The sequence below is a fragment of the Chiloscyllium plagiosum genome, unplaced genomic scaffold (assembly GCF_037043375.1).
Source record: "Chiloscyllium plagiosum isolate Xiang-an unplaced genomic scaffold, Cpla_swu_hap1 HiC_scaffold_28, whole genome shotgun sequence".
NCBI lineage: Eukaryota > Metazoa > Chordata > Chondrichthyes > Orectolobiformes > Hemiscylliidae > Chiloscyllium > Chiloscyllium plagiosum.
Window position 1 is genome coordinate 11,665,666 of NW_028270166.1, and position 20,454 is coordinate 11,686,119.

The window sequence follows — 20,454 nt, forward strand, 5'->3', positions numbered from 1 at the left end:
CCCAATATACCGGCCACTACAGCGGACAGCTGAAACTGACAACCGGAAGCGCAGGGACAGGCCACTATAAATGCCGAAGGAAACACCACAGAAGCGCTTCACAGGAGGCTCCCAAGCACTGAGGATGTCACCTAGACAGGGGACGAAACGTTTGCAACAAAAGTTTCCAGCTCGGCAAACAGAACCACAGCAAGGTAGATAGGATAGTGAAGAAGGCGTTGGTGTGCTTTCCTTTATTGGACAGAGTATTGAGTACAGGAGTTGGGAGGTCATGTTGCGGCTGTACAGGACATTGGTTAGGCCACTGTTGGAATATTGTGTGCAATTCTGGTCTCCTTCCTATCGGAAAGATGTTGTGAAACTTGAAAGGGTTCAGAAAAGATTTACAAGGATGTTGCCAGGGTTGGAGGATCTGAGCTACAGCGAGAGGCTGTACAGGCTGGGGCTGTTTTCCCTGGAGCATCGGAGGCTGAGGGGTGACCTTATAGAGGTTTACAAAATTATGAGGGGCATGGATAGGGTAAATAGACAAAGTCTTTTCCCTGGGGTGGGGGAGTGCAGAACTAGAGGGCATAGGTTTAGGGTGAGATGGGAAAGATATAAAAGAGACCTAAGGGGCAACATTTTCATGCAGAGGGTGGTATGTGAATGGAATGAGCTGCCAGAGGATGTGGTGGACGGGCTGGTACAATTGCAACATTTAAGAGGCATTTAGATGGGTATATGATTAGGAAGGGTTTGGAGGGATATGGGGCAGGTGCTGGCAGGTGGGACTAGATTGAGTTGGGATATCTGGTCGACATGGACGTGTTGGACCGAAGAGTCTGTTTCCATGCTGTACATCTCTATGACTCTATGAGATGAGGATTCCCAGAAGTAAATTACAGTTAATACCCATAACGGCTTTGTACCAATACATAAGACTGCCATTTGAGTATCATCAGCCCATGCCATTTTACAGCAATCGATAGAGAACATTTCTCAAGGTCTACTCAAGTTTGCCGTTGATCTGGATGACATGCTAATAATTGGAAAGACCAATAAGGAACACTTAGAGTACTTGGACATAGTTCTTAGATATTTCTCTCAGGCAGGCATTCACCTTAGAAGGGAAACATGGGTGTTCCAGGCACCCTAAGTGATCTACTTGGGCTACAGAGTTGACAGCCGCTAGTTACAGCCATTGTAATATAAAGTGAGGGTGATTAGCATCAGCAGCTCCCTTACATTCGTGAAATGGCTGGTTAAACCCTGGTCTCAGTTACACATCGACTATGCAGGTTCTTTCGTGGGCTGAATGTTCTTAGTCATTGTGGACGCCCACTCAAAATGGCTGGATGTGCATAGAGTTAATTTGCCAAACACAGGAACGGTGATAGAAAAGCTGCAAGCATCTTTTGCAATGCATGGGCTCCCAGAAGCGTTAGTCACAGATAATGGGCTATTGTTTACCAGCAAGCAATTTGAGTATTTCTTAAAGTTGAATGGTATTCATCATGTTAGGGTAGCTCCATACCATCCATCCTATGATGGTCTGGCAGAAAGAGCAGTCCAAATTTTGAAAGCTGGCTAACAGTTTTACTAGATACCAAACTGTCCCAGTTCCTATTTAATTACGAGACCACCCCTCCTGCAACTACAGGGATAGCTCCAGCAGAGTTGCGAATGGGGAGAAGATTCTGCACCAGGTTAAATCTGACCTTCCGGGACCTGGAGGGTGTGTGAAGTAGCACCAGGAACGCCAATGCCAGACACAAGACTTTGCTAAGTGAGAGAGACAGTTTAATTCAGGGGATGAAGTTTGGTGTAGGGGCGGCACGGTGGCACAGTGGTTAGCACTGCTGCTTCACAGCACCAGAGACCCGGGTTCAATTCCCGACTCAGGCAACTGACTGTGTGGAGTTTGCACATTCTCCCCGTGTCTGCGTGGGTTTCCTCCGGGTGCTCCGGTTTCCTCCCACAGTCCAAAGATGTGCAGGTTAGGTGAATTGGCCATGCTAAATTGCCCGTAGTGTTAGGTAAAGGGGTAAATTAGGGGAATAGGTGGGTTGCGCTTCGGCGGGTCGGTGTGGACTTGTTGGGCCGAAGGGCCTGTTTCCACACTGTAAGTAATCTAATCTAATCTAATCTAAAAACCATGGGAATGACCGTGCATGGGTAACAGGCGTGGTCGAAGAGAGGTCAGGTCCAGTGATAAGAAAGGTTTGGGCAGGTGCAACGGTACTGAACAAGCTTGTGGAGCATATGAAAGCTGCAAACCCACAAAATGATGGATGAGGAAAACATGCCCATCAACTTGCCTGCCTTTTTGACTGTTCCGGAACCCATAGGCTCTTTCTCTCCATCAAGTGTTGAAGATACCTCAGAATCACAGATGCACATGGCAAATATCGCCACCTTGATGCCTTTGCCACCCGAAGTGGCAAAGAATGAATGAATTTCTTCCGAGACACTTCGGGTGCAAGAGGCGACCTACTTTGCATTACACCCCGCCCGTACCTGAGGCAGAGTTGGAGGAGACTGACCCAATGCTAAAATACCCAGGAGGAACTACAAAAAAAAATTGGCCTATGTCATCGGACTCTGAGGGAGAGGGATATACTGATTGTAATGAGGTCAGCCAGGATTGGTGCTGGTAGTCTATTCCAATCTAGGAACCCTGGCTGACAGATAAGAACAGGAGTGTCAGAAGTTCTGTTCACTCAGAGCTGGCTCAGTTGTCAAGGACTCTCCACATGTACATAAAGGGTGACTTGATGACAGGATACCAGCCTCTGTGCAGTTATTTCACCGAGGTCTGAATTATATGTAACATCTCAACTTGTTATACAAGAACAATTCAGTCAAGTTATCCCCAGTGTCTATGTCACCATTTCAGGAACTGTCAACATCAGAGTGAGGGACTTATGGGATTAATTATTGTTTCTCCTTGAGTGAGAAAAGCAAGTAGGACAACAAACAAGGCCAGGAAATAGTGTTGAAAGCCTTCATTGCTCAAATGTCAGAAGGTAAATGTAAACAATTAAGAACGCTGACGTGTCCCAGTTCACAGCGCAATCCCACAATATTCCATGCCATATTGTAGCCTTGTGATTTGTCAGTCTTCCCACTTTCGTAATTGTGCCTTGTATTTTATGCATTTCTCAAACATTTTCATGCAGATTATGATATAGGTCTCCAAAGCAAATGTTGGCACAGTTTTTGGGGAGATATAGGATGTAGGATCACTCTTTCAAGGAGTTGGCATGGGAATGCAGGTCTAGCTGGCCTCCTCCTGACAGTTGCAATAGGCTTCACTATCACAAAAACAGCAACTTGCATTCTTCCCTAAATCTTGTCCATTAATGTGATTTGTAGTTTTGTATATGTTATGACAAAGAGACTTGGGTTTGTGTTGAGACAGATATCTGGAAGCTTATGAACAATTAGCTAAGTTGACATCTCAGATTTGCATTTGGAGTCTGTGTTATATGTTTATGTAGAATATTATTATGTTAGATCCATACTTTGTTGCCTCACTAACTGACCGAATGTTGAGAGGGCAAGGTGTATGCCTCCTACATTGAAGCATCACATATCACACCATCTAGCTGTCATAAAGAGATAGTACCTGTCTGAGATCTGAAGAATAATACAACAGCTTGCTGTCTACCCTTGCTTCCTCCTTTAAAAAACTACTTAAAAACACTTCAACTATTTGGTTACCTATTGTAATATTTTCTGAAACAGAAAGAGCTGGACAAACTAAGTTGGTCTGGCAGTATCTGTAGAGAGAAAAACAGAGTTAACTTTTCGATCGATCCTTAGTCAGAATTATTATTTTATTAGAAAGCTTAGTATCAAATTTTGATTCTAGTTAATGAGCTTCCTCATTTATTACATCAGATCTGTTATCGTAATGAAGAGTCATCGAGACTCAATGTTAGATTGCTGTCTCTCCCTCGATGCTATCTGACCAGCTGTGATCTCCAGCAGTTTTGTTTTTAGTATAGATTCCGGCATCTGTGGTAATTTGGTTCTGCTACGTTGTTCCGAATACTTGAAGCAAAATGGCCAATCAGAAACACCAAACTCTACACCTATAATTGACAGGATGGGAATTGCTAGCTATGACTATATACGCACCCTCAAATCTGACTGGAGTGAACATACAATATACAAAATAGCTGTTCTTTTGACACTGCCCCTGGCTACACCTTGTCTGAATGACTACCTAACAGAAAACCATAAGTATAATTCATTTGTGGAATTCCTTTCATTTTTTCTAACTTCTTCCCATCTTCTGGATGACTGGGTTAATAAAGTAAGCTGCTTCTGCAATCCTCCTTTTCTAAGATCACCGTGAGAAATGCAAGAAGGATATCGGGTGTCTGGTTTCTGGAGGACCTTCTGGGGGGGAAAGCACAAAAGCAGAACAGAAAGGTCAGGGAAAAGGTCTCCAAGCAGTTCTGTGACATTCAATACTGTCTGGCCAACAAGGTGTTAGATCTCCAGGATGAAGTAAAACACAATGGAATTTCAAATACCTGGGTCAAGATGCTGACCTCCATCCAAAACCCGAAGCTTTTACATTAAAAGCTCACTGAGAACTGAGATGAAAAACTTTAAAAAGCACCCGTGACCATGATTACAAACTTAAAAAGAAATAGGTTGTTGGCTGGCAACCTGAAAAATCACCTGTTTGCAATTCTACACATTCACTGTTTAGCTTTAAACCATTAGATTAACACAAAAACATTTAACACATTTGTATGCAATTGCTTTCTTGGTCTAATGGAGACCTTAATGCTTCAGTTTTATTTTAAATGGATTTACATCCCTGCTAAAAGTAACACAAACTGATTGCATACAAGCACACAGGCATTCATATTCTAATCTTCACTAGGGGAATTGCGAAACACGTTTTTTTAATCTTTTCATGCACACAGATGGTAGTTCATAAGGTTAAAAATAGATGTCTTTGTATGATGCAGGAGGTATCAAAAGTCAGTAAGTGCGACCAATAATTCATATGTTAATATTAAGAGAGCAAATTGTATTGAATGTTGTATAACCCAGCCTCAAGGTATAGGTCAGAGGCTGAGGGGTGAGCTTACAGATGTTTATAAAATTATGAATAGGGTAAATAGGCAAGGTCCTTTACCTCGGGTGGGGGAGTCCAGGGCTAGAGGGCATATGTTTAGAGTGAGAGGGAAAAGATTTAAAAGGGACCTAAGGGGCAACATTTTCATGCAAAGAATGGTGCATGTATAGAATGAGCTACCAGAGGAAGTGGTTGAGGCTGGTACAATTACAGCATTTAAAAGGCATCTGGGTGTATATATGAACAGGAAGGGTTTCGAGGGATATGGGCCAAGTGCTGGCAAATGGGACTAGATTAGGTTAGGATATCTGGTCAGCATGGGCGGGTTGGACCGAAGGGTCTGTTTCCATGCTGTCTATCTCTACGACTCTGTGACTATGTCAGTGAGTTTAAGAGACAATTTCTGCACAGCAAAAGGATTGAGAGATACAGTGAGTCAGTGAGTAGAGGCTGTATTTGTGGCAAAGTCAGAGTGATGGATTTTTTAAACTGGTGTCCAGCAGCGCAGCGCAGTGCTGCGTATTATGAATCCTTGTAAATAAAGTCACCATGGACAAAGAAATACAAGGGAACTTTGCAGAAATGATTCTAGGAAGAAATTGTCATAGATAGGGCTTCTGATCCATTTCAGTGGTCAAAATATTTGCATCCACATTCACCTTGCAGATATGTACATGAGTACTGGTGAGAGGGGGTGCAGTAGTAGAGAGAGTGAGCATGAGGTTGAAGAGAGAAAATGTTGGCAGCGTGGAGAAGGACTGTACAGTTTTAAGATATGAGACTACTTTAATCCCATTTGGGAGTCATAATACATTATACTTTCAATTAACGCACAAAGCCACTTTAGTCGCAGTGGATAGGATAAAACCATTGCATGTTTGATTTGTCTGAGCCTGCAATTACTACAAAGCCTACTTTAAGTCAGAAATATTTTGCTTCAAGACACTTTGAATGGATTCAAAAGCGCAGTTAGATCATTTAATGGAGGTGCCCATCTCCTATGTTGGGAATACACACTACAGAAATCATAAAAGCCTGAGAAATAGGAGGAGGAGCAATTCAACCCATCACATCTTATTTGCCATAACTATACTCTTATCTAGACATCAACATCGTATTCTAGCCCCGTATCCCTTGCTGCCCAGAAATGTATTGATCTCTTTCTGCAATATACTCAACAAGAACACCAGTTATTCCCTGGTATTGAGAATTCCAAAGATTTACAATTCTTTGAGTCAAGAGGTCCTGGTGGATGGGGTGATACAAAGGAGGGACATCTTCTTCCTGGAGACCAGGGGAGGAGGCCATGCCAACAGACTGGTTTGAAGGCAACCTGGTCTGAAATTGCAACACAGTCTGTGCCATCTCAGCCCTTCTAAAGGAATACCCAACATGGCAGGATGTAGGTCAACGTCCTTCTCCACTCTGCCAACATAAGTGCCACAATCTTCTGTCTGCCACTTTGCACTCACTTTCTCTTTGTTATTGCATCTTCCCTCACTTGGTGTCTACACACACACACCCTGACTCGCACACGATGCTTGCCCACGTATACCAGAAGCAATGAGTGTGCCACCCAGTTTCTGCTCAATCAATACCTTCCTGTCTAACACAGGAGAAAACAGCCCAGACAGGCAGAAAGTGCCTGGATCTGTTGAGGGGTGGCCTGATGTTAGATTCCTCAGCTCCTACAAGGAAAGAATCCTGGGCCTTGGATGTACCCTCTGTTTTGTGCTATGATAGGTACTTAATCCAGATGGTTTGTTTTCTTGACTGTATCCTGCATCTGTGAACATTGCTCTGGCTCCCATGCAGTTGTATGCAGCCAGTCTCCCTCAATGTGTTGATTAGGTTGGATGTCTTCAGTCACTCTCAGTGACTGATCGGTGGAATAAAAATTTTCACATCCTCAGTCACATAATGATGGATTGCTGTCCTTACCTTTGCCTCTGGCATTGGTTGTGCCGCATGGACCCTATTTGATTTTGTGGCCAATGCTCATTTTGAGAGGTCGAGTTTTTAACTCTTTGCACTGTTTTTGTAAAGTTTCACCTCCTTTCTTTTAAGGATATCTAAATTTACCTTTGGAGCTTTGTTCTCTCTTGGAAGAGCCTCTTTCTTGAAGATCTTAGTCTTTTTCTCACTGAATTAAATCTGCTTTATTGTCAAATGAGTACAGTGAAAAGTTTACAAGTCGCCATTTATGAATTCTTAGGTACAAGGCACTTAGGTACAGATTCTTCAGTATAAGTTCTGAGGGGTAAAAATTAGAAAAGTAAAGAAATAAAAAGTCCAGCATTATAGATCGTATAATTAGAAAATAGAGAAACAAAATGTTAATCCTTTCAACCCAGTCCATGCTAACACCTAACCTCCAGTCCACATGAACCGCCATCTTAGAAACTGTGGTTGGCTTTTCCTCTTCCCTTAATCCACCATTGTTTTTGCTGCACCTGTTTGCAGAAACTTTGGGAAAGTTTGTCTTTGAAGGGACCCTGTTGCTGGTCTCAGGGCTGTTGCAGACTGTTGTCAGTGTTCGCAGCTGCCGGCTGTGTTTTTGCGAAGGCGGAGGAAGTAAAGGGGTAAATTGGCTTCTCTTCAAAACATTGTTTCTTTGTACTGCAGGGTAAAGTGAATTGTTTGCCCAACATTGATCGCCACAGGTAAAATGGCTACTATGATCACCTGACCAGGTCGAGTCAAGCTCATGAAAGTATCAGTTAGCAAGTACCAGTCTGAGCTAAAATTAACATTGTTATCAAGGACAGATTTGTATCTGAAATTCACATCTGTGTCTCCCATTTGATTCACAGCTTTCTGGAAATTTCATATTTAAATGAAAGGTTGGCTGTGGGATATTCAGTTGGGAAATAATGACTGTAAAAACAAGGACTGCAGATGCTGGAAATCAGAGTCTAGATTAGAGTGGTGCTGGAAAAGCACAGCAGGTCAGGCAGCATCCGAGGAGCAGGAAAATCGACGTTTCAGACAAAAGCCTTCATCAGGAAGCTCTATTCCTAATGAAGGGCTTTTGCCCGAAACATCGATTTTCCTGCTCCTCGGATGCTGCCTGACCCACTGTGCTTTTCCAGCACCACTCTAATCTAGACTTGGGAAATAATGAGCAGGTTCAGGAATATTTTAACAAAATCTTTTATCCACAGTTCTTTCTGAGCAGCAAAAGGGAGACAAGAAAACATGGATTTCTAGGCATTTTTATTAATCTCTTTCAGTCTCATGCTCAAAAACTAGCCATAGGGTCATGGAGTCATAGAGATGTACAGCACAGAAATGGACCCTTTGGCCCAACTTTGACCACATATCATAAATTAATTTAGCTCCATTTGCCAGCATTTGGCCCATAACCCTCTAAACCTCTCCTATTCATATACCCATCCAGATGCTTTATAAATGTTATAATTGTACTAGCCTCCATCATTTTCTCTGGCAGTTCATTCCATGCATGCACTACCCTCTGTGTGAAAATGTTGCCCTCTCTTTCCCCTCGCAACTTAAACCTATGCCCTCTATGTTTGGACTCCGCTACTCTGGGTAAAAAGGCAATACAGGTAACCCCCACTATCTGAAACTAGAATGTTCCAAGGAAACCTTTCTCAAGCCAGAAATGGCGTAAAGCAAAGGTGCATCATGGGAAAAATTGGAAAAAGTAGCACAGTTTTTCGTAAAAGCGGAAATCGTCTTTGGATTTGCAAAAACAGATTCTAATGTTGGTCTTTTGCAAAAGCGAAATTGTGGAAAGCGAATGTTCGATAAGTGGGGGATACCTGTAAAAGTATTTTGGAACAACAGACACTGAGAACTCTAGTACAACGGCATTTTCGCCAGCAGAGAAAACCAGATAGCAGCTAAATAGTTGGACTCACATCCTTTAACTAAAACCCAAAAAAAACTAAATCAAACTGCACCCTGTAACTGTCTTTACCTTCCTGTTTGTGCCAACCACGTTGACCTCTTTTACTTTGAAGCTCCTATATTTACATCTGTGTGTGTGTGTGTGTGTGTGTGTGTGTGTGTGTGTGTGTGTGTGTGTGTGTTCGTCGTTGAATTTTGTTATTTTCTTCAGGTAATGAAATGTCACTCTTTCATTAAAGGAAACTTTGAAATTGGCCTTTCTACCTTTTGACAACAAAGTTTAATTGGAGTGGTGCCAAAAGAGGAAAAATTAATTTAAAAAAATATTTGTTTTGACTGATTAAGAAGGGAAACTTAAAATATAAGCCATAGCTATTAATTTAACCTGGGGCAGTGTTTGCAGAGGAATAAGACGGTGTTGTTTTCTGGGTCTGTAGATTGTGAAGGAGCAAAAATGCCCTTTGCAGTGATATGTACTTCTTGTCAGATGTGGGAGTTTAAAGAGAGCATAAGGGTCACTGTGGATTATATCTACCATAAATGCTGTTGGATGCGAATCTTATCAGATCGAGTGGATCGGTTGGAGAGACAGATAGAAGCGATGAGGAATTTGCAACAGCTACAGTATGTGATGGACGGCAGTTATAGGAAGGGGGAAAAGTCTCAGATACAGTCACAGAGATGGGTTAACTCCAGGAAGGGTCAGAGAGGTCGGCACCTAGGACAGGAGTCTTTTGTGGATATACCCATTTCAAACAGGTATGCTGTTTTGGAAAATGTAGGGGGTGATGGATTCTCAGGAGAATGTAGCACGAACAGCCTAGTTTCTGGTATTGAGACTGGCTCTAATGCAACGAGGGGTACGTCGGCTTCCAAGAGATCAATTGTGTTAGGGGATTCTGTAGTCAGAGGTACAGACAGACGTTTCTGTGGCCAGCAGAGAAAAAGCAGAATGGTGTGTTGTTTCCCTGGTGCCAGGATCAAGGATGCCTCAGAGAGGGTGCAGAATGTTCTCACGGGGGAGAGGGGCCAGCAGGAAGTCATTGTCCACATTGGAACCAACAACATTGGAAGGGAAAAGGTTGAGACTCTGAAGGGAGATTACAGAGAGTTAGGCAGAAATTTAAAAAGGAGGTCCTCAAGGGTAGTAATATCTGGATTACCCCCAGTGCTACAAGCTAGTGAGGGCAGGAATAGGAGGATAGAGCAGATGAATGCATGGCTGAGGAGCTGGTGTATGGGAGAAGGATTCACATTTTTGGATCATTGGAATTTCTTTTGGGGTAGACGTGACCTGTACAAGAAGGACAGATTGCACCTAAATTGGAAGGGGACTAACATACTGGCAGGGAAATTTGCTAGAACTGCTTGGGAGGATTTAAACTAGTAAGGTGGGGGGGAGGGGGGGAGGTGGGGGGGGAGGGGGGGAGGTGGGACCCAGGGAGATAGTGAGGAAAGAGATCGCTCTGAGACGGGTACAGCTGAGAATAGAAGTCAAATAGTCAGGGCAGACAGGGACAAGGTAGGAATAATAAATTAAACTGCATTTATTTCAATGCAAAAGGCCTAACAGGGAATGCAGATGAACTCAGGGCATGGTTAGGAACATGGGACTGGGATATCATAGCAATTACGGAAACATGGCTCAGGGATGGGCAGGACTGGCAGCTTAATGTTCCAGGATACAAATGCTACAGCAAGGATAGAAAGGGAGGTAAGAGAGGAGGGGGAGTGGCCTTTTTGATAAGGGATAGCATTACAGCTGTGCTGAGGGAGGATATTCCTGGAAATACATCCAGGGAAGTTATTTAGGTGGAACTGAGAAATAAGAAAGGGATGATCACCTTATTGGGATTGTAATATAGACCCCCCAATAGTCAGAGGGAAATTGAGAAACAAACTTGTAAGGAGATCTCAGCTATCTGTAAGAATAATAGGGTAGTTATGGTAGGGGATTTTAACTTTCCAAACATCTGGGACTGCCATAGTGTTAAAGGTTTAGATGGAGAGGAATTTCTTAAGTGTGTACAAGAAAATTTTCTGATTCAGTATGTGGATGTACCTACTAGAGAAGGTGCAAAACTTGACCTACTCTTGGGAAATATGGCAGGGCAGGTGACTGAGGTGTCAGTGGGGGAGCAATTTGGGGCCAGCGACCATAATTCTATTTTTTTAAAATTGTGATGGAAAAGGGCAGGCCAGATCTAGAAGTTGAAGTTCTAATTTTGACGGTATTAGGCAAGAACTTTCGAAAGCTGATTGGAGACAGATGTTCGCAGGTAAAGGGACGGTTGGAAAATGGGAAGCCTTCAGAAATGAGATAACAAGAATCCAGAGAAAGTATATTCCTGTCAGGGGGTGAAAGGGAAGGCTGGTAGGTATAGGGAATGCTGGATGACTAAAGAAATTGAGGGTTTGGTTAAGAAAAAGAAGGAAGCATATGCCAGGTATAGACAGGATAGATCGAGTGAATCCTTAGAAGAGTATAAAGAAAGTAGGAGTATACTTAAGAGGGAAATCAGGAGGGCAAAATGAGGACATGAAATAGCTTTGGCAAATAAAATTAAGGAGAATCCAAAGGGTTTTTACAAAAATATTAAGGACAAAAGGGGAACTAGGGAGAGAATAGGGCCCCTGAAAAGGGAAATAGATGGTGACATCTTGCAAAATGTCCAGATTACAGAGGAGGAAGTGCTGGATGTCTTGAAACGGTTAAACGTGGATAAATCCCCAGGACCTGATCAGGTGTACCCGAGAACTCTGTGGGAAGCTAGAGAAGTAATTGCTGGGCCTCTTGCTGAGATATTTGTATCATTGATAGTCACAGGTGAGGTGCTGGAAGACTGGAGGTTGGCAAATGTGGTGCCACTGTTTAAGAAGGGTGGTAAAGACAAGCCAGGGAACAATAGACCAGTGAGCCTGACCTCGGTGGTGGGCAAGTTGTTGGAGGGAATCCTGAGGGACAGGATGTACATGTATTTGGAAAGGGAAGGACTGATTCGGGATTGTCAACATGGCTTTGTGTGTGGGGAATCATGTCTCACAAACTTGATTGAGTTTTTTGAAGATGTAACAAAGAAGATTGATGAGGGCAGAGCAGTAGATGTGATCTATATGGACTTCAGTAAGGCATTCAACAAGGTTCCCCATGGGAAACTGGTTAGCAAGGTTAGATCTCATGGAATACAGGGAGAACTAGCCATTTGGATACAGAACTGGCTGAAAGGTAGAAGACAGAGGGTGGTGGTGGAGGGTGGTTTTTCAGACAGGAGGCCTGTGACCAGTGGAGTGCCACAAGGATCAGTGCTGGGCCCTCTACTTTTTGTCATTTACATAAATGGTTTGGATGCGAGCATAAGAGGTACAGTTAGTAAGTTTGCTGATGACACCAAAATTGGACAGCGAAGAGGGTTACCTCCGATTACAACAGGATCTGGACCAGATGGGCCAATGGGCTGAGAAGTGGCAGATGGAGTTTAATTCAGATAAATGTGAGATGCTGCATTTTGTTAAAGCAAACCTTAGCACTTAATGGTAAGGTCCTAGGGAGTGTAGCTGAACAAAGAGACCTTGGAGTGCAGGTTCATAGCTCCTTGAAAGTGAATTCGCAGTTAGATAGGATAGTGAAGAAGGTGTTTGGTATGCTTTCCTTTATTGTCAGAGTATTGAGTACAGGAGTTGGGAGGTCATGTTGTGGCTGTACAGGACATTGGTTAGGCCACTGTTGGAATATTGCATGCAATTCTGGTCTCCTTCCTATCGGAAAGATGTTGTGAAACTTGAAAGGGTTCAGAAAAGATTTACAAGGATGTTGGCAGGGTTGGAGGATCTGAGCTACAGGGAGAGGCTGAACAGGCTGGGGCTGTTTTGCCTGGAGCGTCGGAGGCTGAGGGGTGACCTTATAGAGGTTGACAAAATTATGACGGGCATGGATAGGGTAAATAGACATGGTCTTTTCCTTGGAGTAGGGAGTCCAAAACTAGAGGGCATAGGTTTAGGGTGAGATGGGAAAGATTTAAAAGGGACCTAAGGGGCAACATTTTCATGCAGAGGGTGATGCATGTATGAAATGAGCTGTCAGAGGAAATGATGGAGGCTAGTACAACTACAACATTTAAAAGGCATCTGGATGGATATATGACTAGGAGAGGTTTAGAGGGATATGGCCCAGGTGCTGGCAAATGGAACTAGATTTGGTTAGGATATCTGGTTGGCATGGGTGAGTTGGACCGAAGGGTCTGTTTCCGTGCTGTGCATCTCTATGACTCTGTGACTCTCTCTGTCATCTTGGTTACTGGAGTGTTTCTGTGTGCATGTATACAAACATTCAAAATAGAAAAAGTAGACCATTTGGCCCATCAAGCTTCCAGCTAACATCTATCATAAACAAAAATAGAAATTGCTGGAAAAAATCAGGAGGTCTGCCAGCATCTGTGGGGAGAAATCAGAATTTACGTTTGGGTCCAGTGCTAATGTGTTCTGGCGAAAGGTCACTGGACCCAAAATGCAAATTCTGATTTCTCTCCACAGATGCTGCCAGACCTGCTGAGCTTTTCTAGCAATTTCTGTTTTTGTATATGATAAATGTTACCTCTGTAAAACGTATCAGTGATTATGGCCCTTTATCCTATATAATTCAGTTTGCATATTCACAAGAGCTAAAATATCGAATTGACACTATTTCATATTAAGGTTTGTCTTGTCATGTGGCAAGTACCTTCAATCAGGGACTGCTCTGTGTACTCAGTCCTGTGGTAGCTGGTGTCTTTAAGTCGTTAGGAACAATGCCCAAGCTTCGACACTCTCCTCAGCACTGAAATTATTTGCAGTTTTAAATGGATCAAAGCTGTGAAAGATCTCTAGCTATGCAATGGGAAAGTTTAACAATCAACAAGGAGTGGGAAAGGATGTTCAATGGGTGGGATAAAGGGGAGAGGAGACTCAAGTGAAACTTGAATTGGGCAGAATAGTTTGTTTCTGTGCTGTAAATGTTGTCTAATTAAGGGTAAGGCCACTAATCTGTGTTCTAAATAAACCTCTAAAAGTCAGAAAAAGCATGATGTATGACTCTGGCTGATGTATCTAGTTGCTTCTTATTTGAATGAAAACTGGGTTTCATTGACTAGATATCCTGTTATGTTGCTTTTGGTTTGACTAACTATAAGTCTGGGTGAAAAGTTCTGCGTTGACACTTCCACTTTGTATGTTTTCAATGGACTCTACTCGGGTTACAGTCCTTTATGTTTCATCAACCAATGAACAGCCTATTTTTAAACTGCCCTGATTGCTGACTTTCCCCTCACTTTTTTAAACAAAAAGGTTAGAGCAAAGTTTAGGAAACTTTTTGTTGGGTGCAAACATGCGTGGAGACTTTTACTTCTTCGTGTGGGCCAGAAATGGTTTGGAACCAATGCTCACAAGGAATCCCAGAATTGGCTTTCAGCCCAGGACCTTGGTAACCATGCTGGGGCTGTTACCTTTGTTGAGCCTAACACAGGACACTGGACATCCCCAAGCAAAGTTCTTCCATGCTTGCCCAAACCATCTCGAGCCTGGTCTGTGGGTGGATGCACAGAGTACCTGCGAGAGGAATTGCAATGCAGATGAGGTAACAGAAGTCTATCTAACAGGTTGCTGTGATCTAAACAATGGAGCATAAGTTATTGCCTCTTAGTGATACCTCAGAATTCTTTCCCAAACTGGTTCGTTTTCAGCATAAATTGGGGCATCAATTAGCTTGATGCTGGCTTTTGTCAAATGCCTGTAATGTAGACATAATTTTGATTTAATATATAATTGTCACATGTACCTAGGTCCAGTGAAAAGTTTTGTTTGTGCTCAGTACAGGCAGATCATACCAATATAAAGGTGCATTAAAGTAATAAAACAGAGCAAGGAATACAATGTTACATTTGTTTACAAATTGTCATTAGCTGATTTTCACTTTTGTGATATTCAAAGGGCACTTTAAATATTTTTGGTCGAAATGGAAATGTTTTTTCTTTTGATCTGATTTGACAGCCATTAGGTCGAGCTCTTCAGTTACTTACTGGGTCTTCAGTCTTCATGATTTACAGGGAATTTACCTATTACACACATGGTTCCTGCATAGTGTAAAGTGTAATGAAACTATCTAGTTTGCCTTTTTGGAATTTCTTGATGCTCTGAAATAGCAGAACTTATTTCTTTTTCTGAATATTGTTATTAGTCTTGAGCTTAGAATATGGAATTAGTCACAGAAAAGAAAGAAGGCACATTTATGTAGTGCCTTTCCCATTGTCTCAAAACTCCTTTACAAATACGTGCTGTAATGTAAAATAGGTGGCAGCCAATTTGCATAAGTCATAATGTGACGAGACAATCTTTTGTTTTAGTGATTTTCAGGTTGAGAAATAGATATTGCCTGCAGGGGTGCAGTGGATGAGTAATCTAGAGACTCAGGCTAGTGCTCTAGGGACACATGTTGAAATGCCATCCTGGTATTTGGTGGAATTTGAATTCAATTTAATAAAGTTAATATATGAATTCTGTTTAATAAGTTCAATAATAAAGTTTGATAGCTGTCCATCAGTGAATTGACCATGTCAACGATAATTGATTTGTTGTGAAAAGCCATTTTGTTCATTAATTTCCTTTAGGAAACAAAATCTGCTATCCAGATCTAGTCTGACCCACATGTGACTCCACAACAACATAGTCATGTTAGAGGCCCACTTACATGTCCCAGCAAGTTCAAGAGCAATGAGAATTACTAGTCCAGTAATATTGCCCCTACACCACCCTGTCGTCAATATTCATCACGTCTTCAGACATTTCAAAATTACTGCTGTGACTGTAATAAACCACATTGAGTTGGCATGGAAGGTGCTATATAAATGCAATTTTTCTGCACTAAAAATCTTGCATCACCATCTCCCAGCTGCCATTATCCTCGATCAAAATTCACAACCACAGGGTTAGCTAGTAATGTTGACCTTTGTATAAATTGGCTGCCACAAGTCTGATTTTAGAAGTTGTTTGTAATGTAGTTTTTTGGGATATTGTAAATGTTCCTTCTTTCCTAACCATGACTGGTTCCATATTCTAAACACAAGATTAGTAACAAAAATGCTGACCTTAACAGTGACACTCATGTCCCATGAAAGAATACAGAGGTCGAATTAAAGGTAGAGAAGTGGAGTTCAGTTACACATCAGCCCTGATCCAAACAAACGGTGGATAAAGTGAATAGCCAAGGGGAGGGGAGTCCAGAACCAGAGAGCATAGGTTTCAGGTGAAAGGGGCAAGATATAAACCTAACAGACAACGTTTTAACGCAGAGGGTGGTGCACGTATGGAATGAGCTGCCAAAGGAAGTAGTGGTGGCTGGTACATTTACAACAATTAGAAGGCATCTGGATAGGTGTATGAATAGAAATGGTCAAGATGGATATGGGCCAAATGCTGGCAAAAGGGACTAGATTTATTTAGGATATCTGTTTGGCATGCTCTACAGCTCTATAATTCTGTCTTTCCTATACCAGGGAGCCTAGAATTGAATGCAATACTCCAAAAGTGGCTTAACTTCTTCCATTCAGTGAGATCGTGGCTGAGTTGTGGCTTAAGTCCATATAGGCAAAAGTGAGGACTGTAGATGCTGGAGATTAGAGACGAGAGACTGGTGCTGGAAAAGCACAGCGGGTCAGGCAGCATCTGGATGAAGGGCTTTTGCCCGAAACGACAATTCTCCTGCTCCTCAGATGCCGAACTCCATATACTTGCCTTTGGCCCTTATCCCTTAATACCTTTGTTTAACAAAAAAAAGATCAACCTCAGATTTAAAATTAACAACTGATCCAGCATCCACTGCCAATTGTGGAAGAGAATTCCATACATCTACCACCCTGTGTGAAATGTAATTGAAGGATTATTATGCATGTATTTCTTAATCAGAGGTGCATTTTAAGGCAGAGATGAACACATCTGCAGAAAAAAATGAAATTCAGAGAACGTTAAATACATTTGTTACATGTGCATCTGGGCTTCTTTGATATTTTGATGGCATCTGTCCATTTTTGGGAGTCTTTGTCGATGGTGTGCACTCTGGGTAGACCAATGTTGTGACTGTAGAGACTGATCAATGGAGGGCACTCCTTTCCCCAGCTAGCACAGATGAATAGCATTGGTCTGGCTTTTCCGACTAATGGACTCTCTTTTCTACCCATCTGGTTATTGATTTATCCCCTCTGCTTTTCCTTTTTGAATGTTTTTCTTCAGGCACACCGGCGGACATCAAGGTCTTCCTCATGCTTTGACTCAGATCCTGGTCAACCTGGGATCTTGCTTGCAGACACAGCAGACATGGGTGAGCTGTTGGTCTCATGCCAATAGCAAGCACGCCATAGAGCATCCTTCATACTACGATAGTCCGTATGCCTCAATTTCTCAGTTTTACCAGGTGCAATGAAGAGATTCTGCAGACTTGAACTTTGTGTTGTAAATGTCTTTGAAACTTGTAGATATTTATAGAACACATGATGTTATTGCCTGATTCCATTGTGTGAGTTTCAGTAGATGTATAAAATGAGTTGAGAAGAGGCAACATTGGGAACCTGTCCCTGGTCAGTGACCAGCCCATTCCTGTTGAAGTAACCTCTGTGTCCATTGCTGATTTCAGGATTGTCAGAGCTTTGAGAAGTGCTGTACGAATGTGTGTGGCCTGAAGAGCTGTGTGGCAGCGAGGTTTGCAGAGGGCAGCTTAGCGTCCTTGGACTTACCCAAAGAGGCGACGTGTGAGAGGATTGTGTGCACGCAGCAGGGCTCGGAGTGTGATATCTGGGATGGACAGCCCATCTGTAAGTGCAAAGACAGGTGTGAGAAGGAGCCCAATTTCACCTGTGCCTCCGATGGCCTGACCTACTACAATAAATGTTACATGGATGCAGAGGCGTGCATCAGGGGCATCAGCTTGACAGTGGTGACTTGTCGGTATCACATCACTTGGCCCAACACCAGCCCCCAGCCTTTAGAAACCACAATGAACCCAACATCAACCACCTTCTTGGAAGACTCCATCCCTCCAGCTCTCTACACCAACCCCTTCCACCAGTCCGTCTATATTGGAGGCACGGTGAGCTTTCACTGCGATGTCAGTGGGCGTCCAAGGCCGGACATCACCTGGGAGAAGCAGAGTGACTACCTGGAAAACATCATCATGAGACCTGATCAAATGTACGCCAATGTGGTGGTCACCAATATTGGCCAACTGGTTATTTACAACACCCAGCAAGAGGATGCAGGTATCTATACGTGCACCGCAAGGAACGCTGCTGGCCTCCTGAGAGCGGACTTCCCATTGTCAGTCATCAGACGGAAACATTCTGGAGAGAGCACTGCCAGGAAAATCCAGCCTTTACCATCTGGAGAGTGCTTCAAAGATCCAGACAAGAGGGAATGTGGCCGTCAATATGTCAGGTGGTTTTATGACCACAAGAAGGGCAGGTGCTCCACATTCCTGTTTGGAGGCTGTGAGGGGAGCAAGAACCAGTTTGAGACCTACGAAGAGTGCCGATTGGCTTGTATCAACGAGTCAGTCAATATCTGTACCTTTCCTGCTGTGCAGGGTCCTTGCAAGATGTGGGAGGCTCGGTGGGCCTACAACTCGCTGATGAAGCAGTGCCACGCTTTCGTCTACGGTGGCTGCGAGGGCAACAAGAATAACTTTGAGAGCAAGGAAGTGTGTGAGGAGACCTGCCCGTTCCCGAAAAGCCAGCAGTGCAAAGTGTGCAGACCCCGTCACAAGATCGTGCCCAGCTTCTGCAGAAGTGACTACGCCATTGTGGGAAGGGTGACGGAGATTGTCGAGGAACAGGACTCTGGAGTTGCCAGATTTACACTGGACGAGGTGCTCAAGGACGAGAAAATGGGACTAAAGTTTTTTGATTTCAAACATTTGGAAGTGATAATGATCAACATGGACTGGAACTGCCCTTGTCCAAACATTAACCTGACAGACGGACCCCTCCTTATAATGGGTGATGTCTATGATGGAATGGCTGTGCTGGATGCTGAGAGCTATGTGCGGACTGTAACTGACAAACGCATTAAAAAGATGTACGAAATCATTGAGAAAAAGACCTGCGAACTCCTACACCGCTTTCAGGATTAAGTGCAGTGACCCAAAGATATTGTTACCATGGCTGAACACAATAGGACATTTATTTACAACTAGAATTTGCAGGGAAAAGTTGACATGGTGTTGAGCACAGAGTCACAGTTCATGTGCAAACAGATCAATGCACATTGGCAATGCCAGTTTTACATTAGATGTGTAACATTGATACATTTTATTAATGTGGCATTGCTCTGCTTCATTGATATGTAGCATTTAAGCCACCTGACCTCCCTTGTACATCTCAGCACAGAATAAAAGAAGAAAAATACATGGAGAGATTGCCAATAAGCTTGGAGGTTGGGAGTAGATATGGGATTTATGGAATAGCTGAGTCACAATGGTTTCTTTACTTTATTTACTCCATTCGATTCACTTGCTTCTCCTGCATAACTAAGTCGCATTGGGCTAGATATGTATTAGCACTCACAACCGCTGAGCAACGCATCTCATTGTCCATTCTTCAGAGGAGACGTCAAGCTGTTGGACCATGTGGAACATCACAATTGAATGCTACATTTGATGACCAAATGCATCCTCCAGTTAAAGATGACCCAGACTCATTTTGTCCCCAGTCTCAGGAGACTGAAGAAAATTGCAGCATCTGAACTGAAAAGGCAACAAAGGATTGTATCAAGCACCTTCCTCATGTGTGCTGCTGAGTGTGACACCAGGCAGTCCACTCAGCAACTCAACCAGCATTGTCCAACTCACTAATAACAAGCCACATGCAGTTCATTGGAAAATTTAAACTTGGCCAATTGTATAATTGTTAAGTTAATAGGAAATGATTGATGGACGCAGTCAGGGCTGTGGGATCTCTTTGCTCATATTCATGTACAGTGCATATGAATTTCAACCTTTATGTACATTTGATGGTGTGATTTAAAATGAAAGCAGAATGTGGACATGCTTTATTGATCATTGAGAGTGCTTTACATCCTTGGTTACTGAATCATGGTAGACCACAATTAAGTGAATTTACACATGCGCAGACCTTCACTTCTGTCATACAGATGGCATTTTCCACCAGCATTTGCATATGTGACTAAAGTAGGATCACAGCAGCCTTGGGCTTGTGCTTAGTCAGTGATTGTCATTCGGACAAATATTGCATGAGGCCAGGTGGAAGCAAATTACTGTGGATGATGGAATCTGTACTGAAAACAACAAATGCTGGAGATCACAGCAAGTCAGACAGCATCCATAGAGAGAGGCTCTGATGAAGAGTCGTTAGCTTGCTCTCTCTGCGTGGATGCTGCCTGACCCACTGTGATCTCCAGCAATTTTTGTTTTCAGTTCAGATTTTAGCATCAACAGTAATTTGCTCCAACCTGAAATGAGGAGT

At 42.9% G+C, this 20,454-nt stretch overlaps 1 protein-coding gene across 1 annotated transcript in view; it reads left to right on the forward strand.

Annotated features, from left to right (window-relative positions):
* Positions 1–20,019, forward strand: part of LOC122565056 (WAP, Kazal, immunoglobulin, Kunitz and NTR domain-containing protein 1-like) — a 57,274-nt gene extending 37,255 nt beyond the window's left edge. Inside the window, exons 2-3 of the mRNA XM_043720686.2 lie at positions 17,213–17,300; positions 17,613–20,019. Of these exons, the coding sequence (XP_043576621.2) occupies positions 17,213–17,300; positions 17,613–19,103 (1,579 nt within the window). The 3' untranslated portion in view covers positions 19,104–20,019. The remainder of the gene's footprint in view (positions 1–17,212; positions 17,301–17,612) is intronic.
* The last annotated feature ends 435 nt before the right edge of the window (positions 20,020–20,454 follow it).